We start from the raw sequence: 18,128 nt of genomic DNA, 5'->3' as shown, positions 1-18,128 counted from the left end.
TCAAGTGTTAGAACATATTGCCGGTCCATCTTTATTAGTACACCACCCTGTGTTAAGCAGCTGGGTTTTTTTTGCATGATCATGTATGACAGGCTTCATTGTGTATCATTATACTAGTAACTTAAGGCAAAACAAACACCATTAACTCAAAAATAACCACCAGTACTGTAACTTTTATTTGCTAATAAATATCTTAATAAACAGGCTTACCCCATCTGTAAGACCTGATAATGCCTCTTAGGAAATCATAGAAAAATAAAATACAATAATAATCAGTAACTTGTACTTTGTACAAAAATCTTATTATGTTGCTCAGCAGGTAGCTTTGCCAAACCCCATATTCTTTCTGCAAAGAGATGGCATATGTAATGCAATTCACCTTAAAAACACCCTAATGTTGAGAGCTGAGCATTCTATTACACTATTAACTTGTAGGCATGCCAGCACATGAAAATTTACATGGAACATCATATTATCATAGGAATAGAATAATAATAATAACAAAAAAAAAAGATAACACCACTCTTCATTAAATAATAACAACTTCACTTCTAATGTAAATTCCCCTTGGGACTGCAAATCAGTATATTAAGCTTTTTATTTCATGGCTATTCCTACAATACTGTTATAAACTGGCGAAAAAGCAGAAAGAAATATGCAGTGGGAACATGTATGGGAGAGAGATAACATGGAGAAAAGCCATTCTGAAGGGTGAGGCAGTCCCAGGGGGAAATCAGCGATGCCAGCTGTGAAATGTTCAGTCTCTCAGAATGAGTAGATCGTGCTTGCTGTGTGCAATGCTACACAAGTTCAGACCGATGAAGATACAACTTAGAGGTACAGTACCAAGGCTGCTTTTCTGTGAGATGAATAGTGAAGATAGGGTTACAGGTAGTTGTCATTATTCAAATACGTCTTGGTAAGAGGAAAAGAAGCAATGGCAAAACAAATGTTATCTGGGGTCTTTAAAGAAAAGGTGGGTTTCGGACTACTGGTAAGGATATGAGATCTGTGCTGAGGCCACGGTTTGTTTGTAAAATAGTTTGCGAGTATTATGATTATACCATTACTTTTGAAGCCATCTACCTTTAAAGTTTTGACATGGCTGCTTAAATATATAATCTAAAGTGTCTGTCATCAAATAGTTATTCGTATATACACATACATTGATACATTTTATGGCTATGCTAGAACAGCAAACTATGAAGAGCAGTCATATTTAGTTGTGTACAATCTAATTTCACAGAAGAGACAGAGATTAAAACCTCTTTTAATTCAGATACGTTTAAAACCAACACACAGAAATAGAGGCTATCCTGAGAAAACATACCAACCACATTATCTTCCAAGAGAAAATCAAAGCTAATTTTTGGAAGGTAGTCAAATATTTTTCTTGCATCTTTTCTGTAAGTGAAAGTGGTTTGCTTTTTTTTTTTCTTTAAAACTGATGAAAAAATTAAAACAATGAAGGTTGCTTTGCTAGAAAATAAACTATTGCCTTTCAGTAAACAGGGTTTGACATGATCTTTTAAAGATTTTTTTTCCTTGTTAAACTGCAGATGCAATCCTGAGAAGTGCAGAGTACCTGTTGTTGTTACTGAAGTCAATAGGAGTTGTACCGCACCAAATAAGCCCTTTTTGTTAGTTTCCGGGTTTTCAATCACGGCATCACCATGTGTGATGTAACTGATACCATCAAAGAATTTTGACATTGGCCTCAACAGAAGCAGACACAAGGCTGTAGGTAAGAACAACATATACTGAAGTACCAACTGAATCCAGTTCCTTCACCAGAGTTAACCAAGAAACAACTTTTCCTACTTTTAATCTGAAATAGCCCTCTCTACCTTACGTAGAAAAGTTGGAAGAAGAAATTACTGCAAAAGAAATGGTATTAAAAATGCTACACTGCCCATTCAAAGCTAACTGTTTCTTGGGGAGAGGCAGATAGGGAATCACGGCCATAAGCTTTAAAATGCTTATGCATTTACGTGTTAGGAATTTTAGAGTAGGATGGCTTTCTTGAGATAGGGAATTAATGAAAGAGTCCAGTAAACAGAACCACTAGGAGGGCATTAGTTATTTTATTTGCTACTGTGCCTTTCATTAACTGGCAAATCTCAAAACTTACAGTGCAATCCACTGAAACAGCTTGTTCAAAGAGGCAAATGATCAGCTAGAACTGCTATTATGAAGGGCAGATCATATTGCATAATGGTATATGCTTAGGAAAAAAGAAAGATAGGCAAATCCTATTTTTTGTAGGTTCTGTTTGTTTGATGGGGATGGGGGTTTTATCCTGAATTTAAATCCCAGGAGTTTGGGGAATTTTCTAGGGAAAAACAAAACAAAACAAAACATCTCTGTTAGATACTCCGTTAGATGTGTAGGTCATTTTAAATACTTACTCCAAACTCAGAGATGGTAGCCCATTCCAGATAAAACAACTGCAGCAACCACCTTTTGTACCTTGCAGTTCAGCTCTACCATGTTGAAGGTAACCATAATCTGTTTCATCATATCCCTAAGGCAGTAGCCTTGTCTTTTATGCTCAGCGCACTCTCCTCTCCCCTATTAAATGAGGTCATCCATTCCATGCAAATCTATAGAAACCTTTGATCCAAAACCTGTTTCAGTCTATTGACATCTTCTTATGGATTTAACTGACTTTGGATCATGCCCTGAAGGACCAATGAACATCTCAACCTGAAACTCTCAACAAGACAAATTAAAACTAGCAAACGTTTTAGCGATACATTTGAATGACAAGACAGCATGTGTCCTAATAAGTGCTGGTTCTCTAACAACAAATCAACCATGACAGTAGTGGGATGCAGGAAAGGAGAACCTGTTTGGACAGCTGAATCCTACATACAGTATGTATAACATAGGGCTTCATCCCACTGCCACTGAAGTCAGTAACAAACTCTCATGAATTTTGGACACAGCAAGACTGTGCCTATTGACACCAAAACATTTAATTCCTCACAGTTACATCATTGTCCCAGGAATTACTCCATCAAGAAAATCAAAGCAGGATTTGGAAATACCAGGTGTTTTAGAGCAGAACCTTCCCAAGACAAAAATGGAACTTGCAGATTTGGCATTTAGTAACTAAAATAATCTACACATTTGAAACACTGGCTGCACGTTGTCTTTTTCAGCTAATCATACTGTACACAAAGGGAATGTGATGGTAAGTTGTATAGCTCAGAGCATTCAGCTTCTTAAAAAAAAAATCCCGTTTTGCTTTTCCTTTTTGCCTCGTAATCATTCTCAAGTAGAGCTCAGTCTGAATGAGAGGAAACCGAAAATTCAGTCTGTAAGCCACTCTTAACTGGATAGCTCTACTCCTTACTGTTTATTTAGGTTCCTCTCAAAAAAGCCAGTATGCAACAAGAAGAACAAGTAGTCTTTCAGTTACAGAATTGAGACTACTGGAGATTCTAATCTAAATGATGACAGTTGTACCTGTTTTTTTGTCATGGGCTGGACCCTGGAAAACCAGCAAGTAGATTTTTTTCCTGTCACTGCTGTAGAGAAGCCTCAGAGCATTATGTGGTGATGATGCTATGAAAATACTCCCTAGACGGTTTCAATGGGCACTTTTTCATCATTCACAACCAGAAATGAACATTTGGATTCCAATGCAGATTTCGCCCAAATTTGATTTTCCAGATTCTAGATTCAAGGTTACTTTCTATACAACCAAGGCCCCAGGCATCACATAGTTCAGAATACAGAGAGCTAGATTTCTCTTTGATTTGTGAATTTTCAGTTCCAGGATTTTGGCTTATCTACCGCGCAACATACATGCTGCTGCTTAGCAGTTCTTCACTGAATTGTCAATAATGAGAAGTGTTAGTATAATATTTAGTCACAAATTCGTAATCAGCTTGCTGATGTGCACGTTAGAGATGAATATTCCCCAAAACGTGTAGTATTTCCCACATCAAGAAAAAAGACAAGATCTCTTCACATATCAAGAACAATATGAGCAGGAGGTTTTGTGATAATATCAATGAATATGCTGGACTCCTCAAGGAGACCACATGTGGTACTGAAGTTAAAAAAATGACGTTATCTCATGCTGCCTTACAAATATTTTATGGGGACTTGGATTTGCAAGTCTTTTATGCCTAACTCTACTCATGTAAATAGTCTCATTTCTAATCAGCCTCCTTATATGAATTAAGCCGCACAGACATGTAACTGTTTACAGATTCAGGAGTTTCTGAGCATGGCACCGTACATACGTTATTACTGAGACACATGGGTAGTTACCTACTAGTCACAGTGCTCAGCTGCTTAGAAATAGGTCAAAATTTTGGACAGGAACAAAGTAGAACAGGTGTGAAAACTTCAAATGATTTTGAGACTGATCTTTTTAATATATTTTTTTCCATATCTTCAGTGTCATGACTTGGCATTTTTTATTCCGCTTTAATTACACAGGCATGAAAACTCAGATAATATGCTAAACCTTTCTGGATGAGAGATGTACTTGGGAAATCTCTTGCAGGAAAGAAAGGTAAGAGATATTCATGTAGGATATTTAAAGAAACATACACACAAATAGATTTCACTGTACTGACATTATATTATTTCCCATATAAAATATGGGAATATATTTTAACTCTAATCCATTTTTTAACCTCATGTTTTTTCATCAACCATTTTTGTTGGTTTTCCTTTCTAAAATTCAGCACATATTTTTGTACTATACAGTGGCATATCCTTACTCATATTCCCTTGAAAATTTCCCTCATTTTAACCTCATAAGTGTCTATAAATGGCTGTTTAAAAGAATAGAATTTATACACTGTTTAAACATCTTTGGTGACTTCAGCAGAGGGACTCAAACTTTTTAAAGCATGAACTACATCTTACTAGAAATGCTGGCTCATGGGCACCTTGCTTCCCCTTTACAATCAGTGACAATTTCTACAGTAATTAGTTGTATGGACAAGAATCAGTAGAAAGGGGTTTGGTGTGGTGGCAGTAGAAGGGTCAGCATTGGGTGACCAGGCAGCTTTCTGTAAGCCAGTTTGAAAATGTTTTTTCTGCCTGTGGAGGAAAAGAGAGGCTGTCCATTTCCAGATAACAAGCCAAGGAAGTTTGGGAAGTACTATACACATACAGTGCATGCTGTTAAAAATTTTAAAAGCCAATGGAGCAGCTCAACCCCATTAGTGCTATTGGGAGTTACATAATTAATTCTGTAGGTTTGAAAAATCTCAGACATTATGATATACATTATATTTACAATTCTTTATCTACATATAGACAAATATTTTATATCCATAACGTGCTCAACATATCCTGGTCCATCATCTGAGGAACTATATACAACCATAGCACTCATGGATGAGCAGCGTGCGCTACTAAATACAGTATATGATGGTAGAAGATATTTGTGAGCTGTAAGTGCATGGAACTGTCTTATGCAACTCTTGGTTTTTTTGTTAGAGCTCCTTAGCACAATATGGACAGTGCTACCTTTTTCACCTTATTGTAGGCTTTAGGGATTTTTTTTCCTTTTCAATGCTGATTCATTTGTCTCTCCAGGAGATTTCAGATCACTGTCCTACTAAGTGTTAGCCCAGCTCAACACATCTTTCTGTCACTCAAAAAATAATAATAGTACCATTATAAAAAGAAAAAAAAAAAGGAAGATTATCTTTGCCATTTATTCAGGAAAGATCAATTACAGTTGTTGAACAAGGGTATTCTGGAAGAAAACTGTTTAACAGAATACAGTGCTCTTGAACCATGTGCAAATGCCGTAAGTGAAGTATCTCTATTTTTAATACTTTTCATAGGAGATGCACTGGAAGACAGACTTTTTATTATGACTCTAACTTTTGTTACTCTAAAAGATGCGTTGGACTGTATTAGAAGTGAGTCCTCGTTTCCCTTCTCTGTGGGACATATTCCAAGATAGACTGAACCCATGATGGGGTAGTTACAGGTACCCTGTGCTCATAAGAGAAATTCTCAGCTGCCAGAACGTGTCCCGTAGAACCATTCCATCCGCTGAGTTAAAACAGCTAAATACATGCTTCAGTTTGCAATGAGGCCAGCTGAAATTTAGCAACTGGTCTTCCATATAAGTTAAAGTATGTTCTATGCTGCTTTACCTTGGTGGCTGCTATGGTCCCACGGGGTCATTTGAACATGGAAATTGCTGTGGTTAATACAGTCTTACTAGGCACCTCCACAGTCCCAGCTATTCCACATAGTAAATCTCTACTGCCTCTGAATAAAGGGCACCCGTACGTTACTTATGACCCACCTTTGGATCCTGTATGAATCTGCATTGAAAAAGAAATTAATGGAGCCCAGTATTACGCTCATCATATAAAAAACGGAAAATGGATAGTCAGCCTTAAATTAAAGAAAAATCAAAGCACTACAGTCTATAGGCTCCATGTCAGAATAATCCAGCTAATAACTAATACAATTTTGGACACAGAATGTTTTGTCTAGAGCAACTAATTTATTTGAATTTATTGTTGAGTGCACTATCTGCAATTAAAGGATTGCCTTATGCTGAAAAGTCTTGACTGATGTCTTAAAGCATAGCGTGTGTCTAAGCTTTTATTGGACAGATACTGAATTTACATTCATAGGAAACAAAAAGGGTAACTTTTGTTTAAGAAAAATTTAAATTACATAGCTCAATTCTCTTCCTTTCACCTCATGGAGTCCTATTGCTCCTCAGTAATTCCAATGTGCAAACACCTCATGAGCAAAACCCACTAAACCTTCTGCTGTTACTTGTTCAATTTTAACACCAGCATTATGGACAAGATCCTCTCTTTTTTTCACAGGTTCAGCATAAGGACTGGATACAACCAATGCATGAGATTCATCTGACCAGATACAGATGCCTGGATATGAGCTAGTCATTTTGATCTCTTTGAATGCAGAGAAACAGGTGCTTCTTTGGCACAATTCATCTAACCCAGAAGTAAATAATTACATTTTTCAGATGACTCACATCCTACAGGGGCCCACTTCATTCATTAAAAGGGAACCTCGGATGACTAGCTCAAGTGTAGACCTCCAAAATTAGGTGAGAAGAATTCCTCCCAATAGGTCTCAGGGCTCTGACTGACAAGTGGGGATAGCTTGAATAAGGATGACTGATAAGGTTTCCATGTTAGATGACCACCCCACTTGGCTGCGTGGACATCCAAGTAGCTTGTCAGTCAACTTTGGAAGCAGTGTGGTTGGCACATGATGGACAGCTGGGGCAGTGCACTTGTTGGCCAAGAGACACTACCCTGGTCCCGCTCAGCAGTCAAGGCCCTCACTTAAGCTGTGTTTTGGAAGCTTAAGTGATACACGGGTAGTAGTAACAGTATAGGTGGATGGATGTTATTCTAGATTAATGACAATCAGATCTGTGAGAAAAATCTACACATGGATATTACTTGTAAATAACTTAGAACTATTTCCTTATGCCCACATTTTAATGTTGGTGGTTTTTTTTTTTTTTGGCTTGCGTATCACGCACACTTTATTTTGTGAACTTTCAATGAGTACTTTTAGTCATGAAGCACTCTGCAGCGTGGGCCAGATTCTCAAAACCAGCCTACTAGATTTACTTAAATTTGTTAAATTTAAACTCTAACTACACACTGCAATATGCAGGATAACTAAATAGAGCTAATTTTCACCTGAAGAAAGTATCCCCGGTAACAAAGAAAGTTACTCCAATTTGACATATACATTTGTGGCCTGCACAGAATTAAACTCACATTTGAAAAATAACACCTGTTGGTTTTTAGTTTGTTTTTAAATGAAAAAATAAGGAAAAAATAACTCCCAAAACAAGAGTAGGCTTGGAACTGGAGCAAGGGCACATAAAATGCTTCCAAAATGGGGAAAATATAAATTTGATCAAGATAACTATTATAAAAGTGTCATACTGCACCACAACAACAACGAAAATCCAAGCTGTATAAACCCACAAAATCCTGGATTTAAAATGTTTTTAATAAATGTCCTCACCCAAAGAATCCCTTGTTCTTGCCTTTCTGGTTACCCAAAATCTTGTTTATATAAAAAATACATCTGATTAATAAATGTTTTAATATGGTTATATTTTTTCTGTTGAAAATATATTTTCAGTAGTGTGATAAATTTGGAAATTAATTTCCATGAAATATATCCAGGTTGTGTACATGTAACATGCCGCTCTGCTTTCACACTACCAGGAGCGAAAACGTGCAAAGGAGAATTGGAAAGTGCACATACACGGTTTCGATTAGTTATCAGTAATTTTGAAACCCCATTAACAAATAACAGACTCCTACCTCCTCGGTAATCTATTTAATTGTGAGAGAGGCTCCTTCCACAGATGTTATGTTGTTGGCCACAGAAGCAATGACAGGCAAAATGGATAGCAAAATGCTAAAGGAAAATCAACTTTTAAATTACTCTGTTATGACAGTATTTTTTAAAAGGCTTCAGGAAAGCATGATTTTCTTTCCATAAGAGAACCTTTACCAAAAAAAAAAATTATTCAGATGTAGAATTGGGGCAGAATTTTTCAAGTGACAGTCACAGAAAAGAACAAATGCTTTTATCCCCCACTAAAGGCCTGTGATCCTACAAAACGCACATGCTTGTACAGTCCTACTGAGTTCAGCAGGACTGCTCATGCTTGCAAAATTACCTTTGTGGCTAGAACTGGACTGGAGCTGCCCTTCCTTTAGACAAGCTCATCAAATCGGTGTTGTAGAACACTGGTGAATTCTGATCTTTAGAAAACTTGTTCCTCAGTTAAATCTGCTTTTTTTTTTTTTAATAAAAGAAAGGAAAATTTACTTAGTGTACTACTGTTGTCCCACTTAAATCAGTGCAGTTATTCCAACATAAAGTGACAACAGTGAGTCAAGCCTAGTGTGTCTTACTCTGTGAACTGGTCGGAAGCATCATCTTTTCTGAGTTGCTTTCTGAGTTTCCTTCTTTGCCACCAGTACACAATGGCAGCCTTTTCCAAGAGTTAGGAAATACATTTTGATTTACAAGCTGTAAATTAAGCAGTAAATATCATTATGATTACATAAAATAGTTCATTTTGATATACACATACATTATACTAATTACCCAAATGCACATTTTAACAGAAGAGTTGTAATGCTTGATTGTATCGGAATGCCATGTAACTCAAAAACGTCCTCCAAACTATGTATAAATCAACAAAAGCATCTGCACCCAGTTTACATGTGACATGCATGTAGATCTGAGCACGACTTCTACAGCATTCAGACATGCGCTTGCTGCCCTGTTCCCAGTAGCGCATATCCCATGCAAAAATTTGGAAATGTAGCCCAGCACGTCTGTGTAAGTTGTCTGAATAAAACATGAAAGCTGTAAGTCTTAGAGAGGTACAAATATTATGTTAGGCCTTTGCAGCCATTTTCTTGCATGTAAATATGGCTATTGAAGAGTTCTAAAGGTAATTGTCTTCGATGTCGTTTAGATAGCTGTACTAAATGAAGGTCTAGCCCATAGTAACCAGAGCTCCATTTCATCAGAGTCTGCTTTTTACTTCTAAAAGCGGTTAGAAGTAGACTCAAGGCAACATATTATTACACTGCTGTCCTACATCTCCTTTTCTGCCTACGTACAAGGTAACTGAATACCGCAGCGTGTAACTTCCAGCGTTAGTTGGTGGTGGTACCACTGCCCTCAACTGGAGGATGATATGTCTGGCCTGCTCCCGTGGGAACAAGCAATCACCCCACTGATGGCTGGCTCTCTAAGGTCTACTACCACTGGTGGAAATTCTACTTAGTTCAAGCAGCGGAGGCCTGCATTTTTGGAACAGAAAGCTTTCTGAAGTCTATGTGGCCACAATATAGCTGACAACCATGTTTTACATGTGGTTATGGAGATGTTACAATCAGTTTTCCAGTGAATATTTGCCACGTAGTAGAAGCAAATGCTGAGTACTAAAAACAAAACAAACAAACAAAAAAAAGTCCAGGGTGGTGAAGAATCCCAAGGATGAAGAAGTTTTTTCAACCTAATCTAAAATTTAAAGCATAAAAAGTGTCGAGTGCTAAAGTAATTAAAAATCAAGGACCTTAATATTTCAAACAGATTTCTCTCACTATCCTCCCAATTATTCACACAACGAAAACTTGCTACATAAAATCATCGGTCATTTCTGCAAACAATACTAACGTTTTGAGGCACCAGCTTACCAGCATTTAAACTATTATAAAGTAATATAATGATAGGACCCATACATTTGGATTTAATTAAGAGATAAAATAAATATTTATGTCAAACTTCTTGATTGCACATTTGGTATTGGAAGTTACATGGTCACAGAACATGAAAGAAGTCAAATACTTTTTGATCTACCAGCAAACTCTAAATACATCGATAAAGAAGCCACACCAGGCCAAATAGATTACTACTTTCAAGTAAGTTCATGAAAGTTTCCCAAATACTGTTATACAAAGTTACACATCCATGCTGAGTTATTCATCAATGTGTAGCGAGAGTCTTGCAGTAGGCCAGGATTTTATCAGCAGATAACTGGTGGAGGAGCTATGCAGTGTGATTAAAAATTCCAGTTTGGAAGCATTAACATAGAAGTACTTTTATATTCTGAACAGGAGACTGCAGTTCTTGAAGTTGGGAAGAGCAGAAGGGAAGAATGAGAATATTTTTCCATTTTAGAAATGCTGAGGCACAAAACACAGTTGATTCTAGTACTTTCATACATGAAATCCTTTCTCCTGTATGTGCATCATATGTAACCGCAAAGTCTGTAAACTGCTGACTATTCGTCTCTGGTGTCCGATGAGTACAACTCCAATTCTTCTAATGTCACTGCAAGATAAAAAGTTTCATCTTGGACGCAAGTACAGTAAAGCCTCTTGCACACAAAAGACTATAAATATATGATGAATTGCTCTGCTTCAGGACAGTTTATTTCCCGAGCGGGACATATAAGAATGCTGCAAATGTTCAAGTTTTCTGCACCTGTCAATTCCAAATTTATTTAAAGACGGCCATTTAAGAAAAAAAAAAAAAAATCTTGTAGTTAGAGCACTGGTATCTGTTGTGATACTAATGGTCAAGTAATTTTTCCAAATCTCGAGGAAGAACCTAAGAGGTGGGTTCTAATAGCCCATTTTTAGTGATGTGTTAGTATCAAATGTTTCCCACTTGCAAAGGAACAGGGCTGATACACTCACTTTTGCAGTCCTCAGGCTGAAATAACAGAGGCTGTGCTTCTGATGATTTGGGAAATGGTGGCGAGAGATGGTCTAAAGATCAGAACAGCAGTGAATCTTCCAGCTCGACCCAGATTTCCCTCCCAGTTTCCCCTCATCTCATCTAGACCTGCACCCCAGAGGGGGTGGCTCACCCACAGAGCCTGACTCTTTTGCAGGAATTAAGTCAACAGCTCTCAGCGTCCAGCACAATCCACTAGTTTTGTTGCTCTCTAAACATCACCAACTGCAATATGCTGAGAAAGGTCACAGAGGTGGCGAAGGCAGGAAACTTCAGATACGCCCTGGCAATTGTGCAGATCCCACGCTGGGACATAGCATAGACATCGCCTGTTTAGATACCCTCAAAAATTGTTTGACAATACAGGTAGTAAAGGAGCTCACAGGATGAGGCGTGACCTTTATGAGTTTCAGATTTGCAGTTCAAGATACCTGGCTCTGTATCCTCCAGATGAAGAGCCACTGGATAGCAGCAGCTATTATGTACTTGGGCTTAACATCCCCATGGGGGATGATACACAACACTTAAGGTCAGCGGGGTAATAATGCAAAAATATTGAGCATCTTAAAAGCTAAAAGGAGTCGGCTAGAAGAATAAACCTTTACAGGGGGGAGTGGTATTAGAAATGCAGGAACAATGCATAGCAGTTATCAAGGGAGGCCTGATAAAACTGAGAAAGAAGCCAGCAGGCCTAGGGTAACAGAGCTTACTTGCAGAAAGAAGGAATCTTTGAAAAAGCTGAAATGGTATCTACAGAAAGAAAGCAGAGAGGATGATAACCTTAGGCAGATTATCTGTAAAAGCACAGTAAGGCAGGCTAAAAAAGAACTTGAGGAACAACGAAAGACACCTAATAATAAAACTCATAATAAATCTTTTTGCAAGCTCACTGGGGTGCAAGAAGCCTGCCAGAGTGTCTGTAGAGTCTAATGATGATTTGGGTATAAAAGAGCACTGAAAGACTGACCACTGGCCAAATTACTGAGTCTTAACTGACCATTACCATTATTAATACAAGTAGTCTCAGCATCAAATAAAAGATTAGGAATTAATGGGAGGGGAATAGAGAATAAAATAGATTATATCATTATGCTACCATATTAATCCATAGTTTGTCCAAACCCTTCTATACTGGGTGCAGTGTTTTCATTTCAAAAACAGTAGAGGGGAGTCAGAGACGGTTGAAGATGGGCAGCAAAGCATGGAACAGCTTCCACATGAGGACTGACATGGACTTGATGATTTTCACAGCAAAGTAAGAAAAGATTTTTGCCACTGATTTCAGTGGTCTAGATCAAAACCGATTCCCCAAGAAACATTTAAGGATGTTCTCTGCCTGACCTTTGGCAGTGTTTGGTATGGTCACAGAACGAAATTGTCAGTTCTGGGTCTCCTAATCACATCTTTCTCCTGTATCGTTTTGGTAAAAAAAACCGTATTTGTCTTTTATTAGCTTAGGTAGGAAAGGAAATGAAAGCACTGTTCCATACATCATGATAATTACATCACTACAGCATCCAAAGAAATTCAGATTGATTAGTCACCGTAGGGATAATAGATTACATACTTACTCAATACTCATTCTTGAAACCATGTCCAAAGTTGTGAAACCTGCTGCCATGAAGTTATTTTTATACTGACCCATTTTTATGGAGTCTAGCCAGTCACTGACTGAAACAAACAAAGGGTATTCTGGAACTTCACCAGGTGAATCTGGCATTCTGTAAAAACAAAATGCCAAGGTTACCAAAGCAGTGCAAAATACGACACTTGATTTACTCTGGTAGACATTGTTTTTATGAAAAGGCAGAAGGAATGAGAGAGGGGCCTGAGCTGTAAAGGTCAGATCTTAACTGTGGATCTCTTTAACCCATTGTCTAAAACTTACAAATCACGTCAGTCTGCCAAGTTGTACTACTTAAACAATACATTTTTTTAAAGCACTGCAGCTCAGTAAAAACTGAGGAACAGACCTCTCCCACTGCTCTTCTTTTTGTTCCACAGTGTTTCTTTACAGATTGTATGTGTTCAGGAAGATAATAATTTGTACATACGGTAGTCAAGGTAGAGGACAAACAAAATTTAACATGAGATATAATTTAAAAATATTAAGACACTGCGAGATGAATTTTCCATTTATCTACAAAAAAACCCCCAAATGGCTCCTTATTGCTATACCATTACGCAATGAGACTGCTCTGATTACAGTGTTCAAAACCTAAAACTAACACTAAAAGAAGCAACAAGAATAACATTTTTTATCTTTGCTTTTATGAACAGTTATATAGAGTAGCAAATAAAAATGAAGCAGCTAATTTAGTCACATTTCTGTTTCAGTTCTTTTCCCTAATATTATTGCAACTGAAACGGAAAGATGAAAAAAAAAAAAAGATTCTAATTTTGGGGCATATATTTCCAGTGTATCACACTGGTGAGCGCTCACAACTTCCATTGACTTTGTACATTTTGTGTAGAGAAACTGTAGGAACATAATGCAGAAAAAGCACACTGCTGTTTATACAAGCTTTATAATAGTCTTTAGGAGAAAGCTATAATTTATTTAAAATGAAAATTTAGACAGCAAAGGCCAGACAACATTAACCGATGGAACATGACTTATGTAGAATGTAGGAAGCAACACATCCTAGTGTGTTAACATACCGAGTTTCAACCACTCATATTCAAATACATTAAACACACTGATTTTCATTCATATTATCAAAATGATAGAGAGAGAAACTGAAGGACAGGAGAACACTGTTAAGTACAGGCCTCAATTAAAGAGCTACCAAGGTCCCTTCCAACCTGAATTACTCTATGATTGTACAATTCTACAGAACAACTGTTGACCTTGTAATTTAACAGTAACACAATAATCATTCAGATTGACTGCATCAAGGATTCCCAAATGAATGGAAGAACTTTCAATAAGAGCTTGACTGCAAGAAAACAGGGATAAGCTTTTAGATCTTAAGTAATGTTTTAAAATAAGAATAGATAAAAGTACATTACTCTGATGCTAAATAAAGTGACCCAGGTACAAGTAGCAAGTCATGTATGCACACACACGTAGAGGCCACTAACTCTAGTGCATGGGCATTAAATCCCACATGTCCCACTAGTCCGTGGTAGAAGAAATGGCTGTAGCCCTAACTCTAGGTTTTCCTAGTAAACTTTCCATTCAGCCTTTCCCACAAGATACCAGCCCCAGTCTTTGCCCCTGTTGCTCAGCCACCAAACTATACAAAAAAACCCTCTTAACCCACTGAGGTTCTCAGCAAGATCCACCCTGGCACTGAGAACCCCTTATAAACCCAGGGACATGTTCATGAAAGCACCTGTGAATTTCAGCTAATGAAGAGAGTGAGGCCACCTGGACCTTCACTGATTTCAGCTGATATCCAGGGACACCTTGGATCAGTAAGCCTACAAAAATTGTCAGATTCTTTCACCACAACCTTGCTTCTCCCGTGGCTGCATTCATTTCTGCAATGTTATTAATGGAAAAAACTTTGGGCAACACTATAAGAATTTGTTGTGGAATGGTAATAGCATAATCTCTTATTTCGTCACTGTTGCCATTCTTCTGCAGATAAATAGCAAACTAAGACACAACTATTTTCTGCAGGAAATTACTCCAAGGCAGTTCAGAAATTGCTTGATCACTGTCAGATGGAGCGACAGGCTGTTGAATAGAGAAAAAGATTACAAAGAGAAAACAAGCACATAGGAGAAGCACCAAAAAAAAAAAATGAACAAAGAGATTCACAAAGATTGAGGATAGACAGTGCACAAACAGAGCTCAGACAAAATAAAGAAAAATACCTAATATAATCTGCATGGCTTGAGAAAACGAGTTGTTATACAACAGTGTATGAACAATAAAGCAAACCTTAAAAGGGGCTCAGAGTTATTTGAACCCCTATAATTTTGTGAATTCAGAACTTTGCTGCTCTCCCCCCCCCATTACTTAATGCCCTAAAACATCCAATGATAGCCACCATGCGTAATACAAGAAAAAAGTACCAAAAAGAGTCTTACACAAGTACATCCTCCACTAGGGTATGAAGGGTGCTCGGATTGCGGATCAGTTTGTCTAGGAAGCTGACAATATCACTAAATTTTGGACGGTGGTTCCTCTCCTTTTGCCAGCAGTGAAGCATTAGTTGGTGAAGAGAAGCTGGGCACCCCATGGGAGCTGGAAGCCTGTAGCCTTCTTCAATAGACAGTATAACCTAAAGAAATACAATGCATATGATTACTGGGTATTAGAGTTAAATGCTGAAAGGACAGTGTAATGTTGACAATTAGAAACCAGTGATAATAGTTAATGGCACAGCCACCCTCACTTTATGCATTGCTGGGCCTTCACTCAGGGAATCGGGGCTGGCAGGAGTGTGACCAGAGGAGATGCGAAGTATTTTGTAGGCATACAAAACACAGCAGACACTTTTTTAGGGTCTCTGGCCATCCTTTTCAAACAACCAAGAAAGGAGAAGGAGAAGAAAGAACTAACCAGTATCACTACCTTTTTCATCCACTTCAGGTTGGTGTTGTAGTGAATGGGGTCACAGGGCCACAAACTAACCACGTGTGGCCACTGCATACTGGGATGCTCTAATATTTGCATCCTGACAAAGTGTTAGTGTGGGGCAACGTCATATACAATCAAGCACTACAAACGCATATTGCAGCACCTGGCAAATTTACGGGGTGACAATATGTTTCTGCTGATGGTTAGAGTATGATTAATTCAGGCAATGTCCCACAGACTGAGTTACAGCAAAGCACAACATTATTTTGCATGGCCTCTCTCAGAAATGTGGATGTCCAAGCTGTTTATGACTAAAGGAAAGTTAATAAAATCACGGTGTTACTGCATACCCTAAAGTGAGTAAAGCTTGCAGATTCAGCAGATGTGGAAAACTTGAGTTTGGTCAGGATTGGGAAAGAAACAGATCTGATGTCACAGATAAATCACATGTGTGAAAAATTACATTTGATCACAGTTGAAGGGAGGCTTGTTTTTATTAACACCGGTAACAAAAAACATTGTCTGAAAAGGACATTAGCACCCCTGCATGATAGAAGGTAACAAAAGTAGGTAAGGTCCATGAAAAGCTGGCTGGATTCATTCTATGTAAGATTTAAGAAACAAGAGAAAAGGTTACTAGGTTCTGCAATGAGTGGTGGTAGCAGTGGGGAGGATGACAGAAATGACATAGTCTGGATTTCTTGTATAGAAAAGAATGGAAAGACAATAAGTGGTTGATCAAAAACAAAGCTAGGAAAAAGACCAACCCTACCACACACACATAAGCCTTCCACATAAAAGTCCAACCAATGCTAAATGTTCTCTAAAGTACACATGATTGTACACAATATTTATAATAACACAGTGCACTTATGAGAAACATACCTACTGCATTTATACCCACTCTGCTTTAAGAAGATATTTATCATTTTCACACAAACGTATGTACATGCTGCAGACATATTAATGCAGCTGGAAGGGGGTACATTAAACTGTTTACAGCAAATCAATGTTTTATAGCACTAGCTGTAGCTTCAATATATTCAATCTTATTATCCCGGAATATATCCTCGTTCGCTTTTTGAATTCTGAATTAATGTTGGCTCTGTTTAGCAATGCCTAATGCTTATGCTGCAAGCATTATGCAAATAAATAAGAGTAATGAAGCTACATTAGAACCTCAGCTCCCCTTCATGGCATGGTAGAAAATGGAACAAGGCTCTTGTAGCTGTACACAGCCGGGTGTCCGAGTTTTACAAAATGAGGTGACTTGGTCCTACAGTGTATAGTCCTCTTGTATCCTGGCAGAAACACCTATGCATGAAAAACAAGTGTTTGCAACACAGCGGGGAATTGGATTTGCACGGGGTAGGTTTCAGACCCATTGGCAACAGCACTGGGAAGTACAGGCTACTCCAAAGGCAGCATTACTTGCTGTAGGGATCTCTGAGTTTTATGCAACTGCGAGTGTCGACAGATCACATATGTGCAGACAGGACTGGCCACGCACATACAGAGGTAATATCTAGTAGTAAATGTTATGTCAGTACAATAATCTTTCCACCTGCCTTTCTGGCTACTTGTTTATCTCCCTGGGATTTACTTCAGTGGTCCAAAATCTGGGCTACTGAAATGGCTGCTATAGGAAAAAATAGCATCAGATTGCCAGAGGAATATTTCCTCCAAAGCCTCACCTCTTAGTGATGAATATGCCCCCCAGATTGCTCCTGTTACAAACTCAGGATGGGTGAAATTCAACCTCACGTGCATGAAATTGTATTCACAAAACTGTCAAAACTGATGTATCTCAAGCAATCTGTCCAAAGTGGCTTCATAGAACATAGATACTTTTACAGTGTGGGGTATAGCTTAGTTGATACTTGTCAGAGTATTAGCGTTAGAGTGTTAGAGGCAATCTTTAGCAGCCCAGAAATGCAGATATCATAGTCTTTACATTTAACTGTACCTGTTGCAAATGATGAATTTCTGAAATGTATTTTGTTTTTAAGGCTAAGGGAAAGTTTCTCTGCTTTTATTAGACATATAGCACTTGCTTGACACAACAATAGAGAGCTGATGAGGTTTTTCTGAAATAAATTATTCAGGAAAAAACCAAAAGCAACCATAATTTTCTAGATATTATACTTTCTCTGACACGCTCTATTTTACCATATCTTTGGGAAAGAAGTTACAGTGCATTTTGTTTCCTCTCTTGTTCAAAAGGAACATTTCATGAAGAGAAATGCCAGCTGGTACTGGGATAATTATAATTTCTCATTAATACCAGCACATTTTAAAAATAAACTGCAAATATTGCCTCATTAGT

At 37.9% G+C, this 18,128-nt stretch overlaps 1 protein-coding gene across 4 annotated transcripts in view; it reads right to left on the bottom strand.

Annotated features, from left to right (window-relative positions):
* Nucleotides 1–18,128, bottom strand: part of EPHA6 (EPH receptor A6) — a 515,545-nt gene continuing 497,417 nt past the window's right edge. For all 4 annotated transcript variants that reach the window (XM_087755983.1, XM_087755985.1, XM_087755984.1 and 1 more), the window contains 3 exons: nt 15,310–15,503; nt 12,840–12,989; nt 1–10,860 (listed from right to left, as the gene is read on the bottom strand). In XM_087755983.1, coding sequence (XP_087612109.1) covers nt 10,746–10,860; nt 12,840–12,989; nt 15,310–15,503 — 459 coding nt within the window. In that variant the 3' untranslated portion in view covers nt 1–10,745. The remainder of the gene's footprint in view (nt 10,861–12,839; nt 12,990–15,309; nt 15,504–18,128) is intronic.

Source organism: Nipponia nippon, unplaced genomic scaffold, assembly GCF_047370975.1.
Source record: "Nipponia nippon isolate SJK-2023a ecotype South Korea unplaced genomic scaffold, ASM4737097v1 scaffold_2, whole genome shotgun sequence".
In the NCBI taxonomy this organism is placed as follows: domain Eukaryota; kingdom Metazoa; phylum Chordata; class Aves; order Pelecaniformes; family Threskiornithidae; genus Nipponia; species Nipponia nippon.
Note: the sequence above shows the minus strand (reverse complement) of the source record. Positions and strands in the feature narration are given on the sequence as shown.